Source organism: Octopus bimaculoides, chromosome 3, assembly GCF_001194135.2.
Source record: "Octopus bimaculoides isolate UCB-OBI-ISO-001 chromosome 3, ASM119413v2, whole genome shotgun sequence".
Lineage (NCBI taxonomy): Eukaryota > Metazoa > Mollusca > Cephalopoda > Octopoda > Octopodidae > Octopus > Octopus bimaculoides.
The window spans coordinates 74040507-74045047 of record NC_068983.1 but is presented as its reverse complement, the minus strand read 5'-3'; the positions used below and the strand labels follow the sequence as shown (position 1 = coordinate 74045047).

The following is a 4541-nucleotide window of genomic DNA, read 5'->3' as shown; positions in this document are numbered from 1 at the left end:
AAAAAAAAAAAAAAAAAAAACAGACTGAGGAACAGCAGAATAAGTGAACAAAATAACAAAATGGAGGATTAACCGTTACTGTTAGACTAAAAGATAAAAATAACAATTTATTTATTTATTTATTGCCCACAGGAGGGGGTGGTTAAGCAGAAGGGACAAACAAGGACAGACAAAGGGATTAAGTCGATTACATTCATATACAGTTAGACAAGCAGTGGAATATGCACTGGTGCATAACTGGTGCTTATTTAATCGACCCCAAAAGGCTGAAAAGCAAAGCCGACCTCGGCAGAATTTGAACTCGGAATGTAATGTCAGACAAAATACTACAAGGCATTTCACCCGGTGTGCTAACGACTCTACCACATGACTAGAATACTGACAACTAGATAAATTGAAATATATAAGTAGCACAATTCATTTTTACAATTAATGAACTTTAAATATCATTGGTTACATGATTCATAAACTTCAGAACTCATAAGATTTTTGGTTCTACCTGTTCCACAGCTTGTAGAATCCAAAATTCAGAGAGTATTTGATTCAGGCAGCATTATTCTTAGAATTCAGAGCTCATAAAATCTGATACTCAAAAAATCCAAGATTCATTGACTATACTTTAGAAGTTCTATGACCCATAACCTTTGGAATTCATACATTACATAATAAAATGTCTGATTCTTATAGGCTCCAGCAAACATGATCCAGGATTCATAACCTTTAGGAAACGTAGGCTTCTTAATAAAATTGGTCTATAACAAGCTTCATATGCTCTATCATATGACAGAATGATAGGTAACACTCCACTTCAAAATAATCCTGTTATATATCAGTCATACAAATCCATGGCTTTCAACCAGGGTTTCTAATTTCAACCATGAATCTAGAGTAACATCCATATATAGTTAGACAAGCAGTTCAATATCACTTTCCAATATGTTAGCTGTTCTATTTATGTGGCATGCAAGTAGACAAACTAATTATATTCTATTAATAAATGAAGTCGTATCCGAAAGTATTTAGTTTTGCAGTGAAATTAGTTTCATGGGTTCTTTTTACAATAGCTTAAGAGGTTCTGCTTGGAAAGTTTTGTTATTTAACCGTAATTCCATCTTACCAAAAATTTAGGTTACATATAAATGGATATTATGACTCCATATATTTATTTTCCTACTATGTTTACAAAAGAAATTTTTAATGGAACAGAGATAATTGGTGATTTGTTGTACTTAAGACCCATCCATCTCTCAGCAAAACTGAGGCATTAAAAACACCATCTATGTCTACACCCCAGCACACAATCATTCCCTCAATGAATCTCTCTCCTTTAACTCTTCTTATCATCCACTCTTCTGAAACTCATCTTCCTAAACCACCTCACAATACCCATGGTCACCACTCACTGCATTCCCCTCTATCCATCTGGTAATTTCAAACCCTCATGAACTCACCCACTTACACAGTCCAATTCCCAATATTAGAGTGAATAGTCTTATATTCACCTTCCTATAGTTTGAGGGTATGTCCCAACACATCCCCACCACCATCTCTCCTTTCCAATTGCAGTAGCCATTTATCTCCTTTACAGCAAGGCATCTGCTTCTGTCCCTCTAACACACTTTTACCTCTCATCACCTGGCATAAAGTCACATGCCTCAATACTATACCCCACTTAGTTGAGGAGTCTTATTTTTTGAGAGTTACATGGTGATCTCTCTGGTGTTAATGCCACATAAAGGGCACTCAGTGTACACTGTAAAGTGGTTGGCTTCAAGAAGGGCATCCAGCCATAGAAACTATGCAGTCAGACATTGGAACTTGCCATAGCACTCTGGCTCACCAGCTTCTGTAAAACTGTCCAACCCATGCCAGCATGGAAAATACACATTAAATGATGATGAATTTATGGCAAAAGCTGTTCCTTTTCCCATTCCAAAATTTAACACATTCTGATAAGTGGTTCAGCAACTGGGTTCTTGATCAAAAGATTGCAAGTTGGATTCCTTATGCAATAGATGTATTATGTCATGGGCAAGGCACTTTACTATACATTTCTTTCTTCTACTCAACAAAAATGCTTATTAAGACTGACAGAGCCCTAGTCAGTATCAAGTTGGTACAACAGCATTAAGGAGCCAGAGATACTACCAACAACTTTCATGCTTGAAGAGAGATGCATCAAGCAGTGTATCTATATTCTGTCTTCATATTTTTTTAACTTTTTCATTTATGATATGATTTTAAACTTGAGAAATATCAGTATATGTAGTGTCATGGAATAGAAGTGAGCTTCTGAATCCCATTTAGTACTTGATTTTAATTCACTTCTAATTTTGTATCCCAATTTTATGAGAAAAGCATAAATTTCCTTGTCTCACCAGTAAAATCAGAGATTTTGAGTCTATGTGAGAAACTAATCAATATTGGATGATAGAGATACATCAGTTCAGTGCTTTGATGATAAGGAGGTTGTGCTAATAGCATTTGTGAGGTGGCGAACTGGCAGAAACATTAGGATACCGGGTGAAATGCTTAGTGGTATTTCATCTGTCTTTACGTTCTGAGTTCAAATTCAGCTGAGCTCGACTTTGCCTTTCATTCTTTCAGAGTCAATAAATTAAGTACCAGTTGCATACAGGGGTCGATCTAATAAACTGGCCCCCTCCCCAAAAGTTTCAGGCCTTGTGCCTAGGGTAGAAAAGATTTGTAGGCTCTCCTAGACGGAGATATTAATGCAGTTGATAGTCAGCTTGAAAATTTGTAGACCAAGAACTGAAGGAAAGAAAATTAAACAGGAAGGAATTCTAGAAAATGACCAGTTTCCATCAGCCATATTCTTTCACAAAGCATCGGTCAGTCCAGGGCTATAGTAGAACATGCCCAAAGTGATACAGTGGGACTGAACCTAAAACCACATGGTTGCAAAGTGAGGTTCTTAGCCATACACATCTGCTCATATATAATATATATATGTATATTTTTTTAAATGTGTAGAGGTAACACACAAGTAAGTAGATATTTATGAAAAAGAAGAACGAAAATGCAACTTTCTTAAAATTGGGTACATTTTAATTTTCCTTTATATAAATACATTAAAAGAATGTTTATGTTTTGTTTTACATGTTTCAGTTTTTGAAAAACCTTATCAAAAATATGTACTAAAATAGAATATGTAGAGAGAAAAGAGCTATCAATAAAAGTAAATTACAATTAAGATTAACAAATTACCATGTGCTCTTGCAGAAAAAAGGAAAGTAAACTATGAATGTTAATTTTCATGGTATGACAAGTTGTCTTATGAATGTTAATCTTAATTTGATTTTATTAATAGCTCTTTTCTCTCAACATATTCCATTTTAGTACATATTTTTGATAAGGTTTTTCAAAAACCAAAACATGTAAAACAAAACCAAAACATTCTTTTAATGTATTTATATAAAGGAAAATTAAGATGTACCCAATTTTAAGAAAGTTGCATTTTCATTCTTTTTCATAAATATATTATATATATATATATATTTCACGTCTGGCCACATAGCCTTCTTGTTTGTTCTCTCTGTTTCGTTTTCCTGTTTTGTTCTGTCCGCCACTACATTCCTCCACTTTACAAATTTAATTTGAATTAATTTTAATTTAAATTTAATTTGTGGTCCATGGCAAGAGCGGTTTTAGCGATATGTCCTGCCCTACTCTTCGAAACGCCTGTGTTAGAATGGGGGCAGCTGATGAAGGAGATGTTCTCTATGTGGCCTGTGTGCTTTCTGTACTCGTTTATCATTTTGTCTACACTTTGTTTACAAAGTCCTGCACCCAGATATGCATCTATATATACAGGTAGATGTAAGTATGAACATACATGTACGTATATATGCATGTACTCATTTATTATTTGTGTGTATATATATATATATATATATATATATATATTTATTTGCATTGATGTGATGAAGATGTTGCTCCACCTGACATAGGAGGCTTATCACTGAATGTCCAGTTTTTATTGGAAGTGAGGAAACCAGTGATATAAAGAGCAAATATTGCAAAAAAAAAAAAAAAAAACTTGTCTGATATTCTAACAAGATTGCTGAGCCTCCACTCTGGGCTATTACCTTAACCCCAAAAATAAATAATAGAAAATCTGACATCAACATTTGAACTCAGTGCAGAGAATGAGAAACAAAGAGCGCAAGGCAGTTTATTCAATGCTCTTACTATTCTACCAATTTCCCCACCTGTATCTATTGTGAAGTATAAGAAGAAAGCAAAAGCAGACAGCAAGCTATGACAGAATACACTTCTATATAAATTGTATAAATGATCAAAGAAACATGTGTAAACATGATAAATTTAAACTTACCAACTGGCTGTTGGAACGAGCGAGAGTGTTTTGCATGTGCTTGTACCATTCTATAAAGACCAGGAATTTCAAGCAGAATGTTATCATCATAAAAGTCTGCAAGCAAACATATATATATATATATATATATATATATATATATATATAAACGCGTTTTCATTTACGTCTGCTTGTTTATATATAT

At 34.0% G+C, this 4541-nt stretch overlaps 1 protein-coding gene across 1 annotated transcript in view; it reads right to left on the bottom strand.

Moving 5' to 3' along the window:
• LOC106879094 (transmembrane protein 116) overlaps nt 1-4541 on the bottom strand; it is a 43666-nt gene that overhangs the window by 26506 nt on the left and 12619 nt on the right. Inside the window, exon 5 of the mRNA XM_052966224.1 lies at nt 4358-4407. Coding sequence (XP_052822184.1) covers nt 4358-4407 — 50 coding nt within the window. The remainder of the gene's footprint in view (nt 1-4357; nt 4408-4541) is intronic.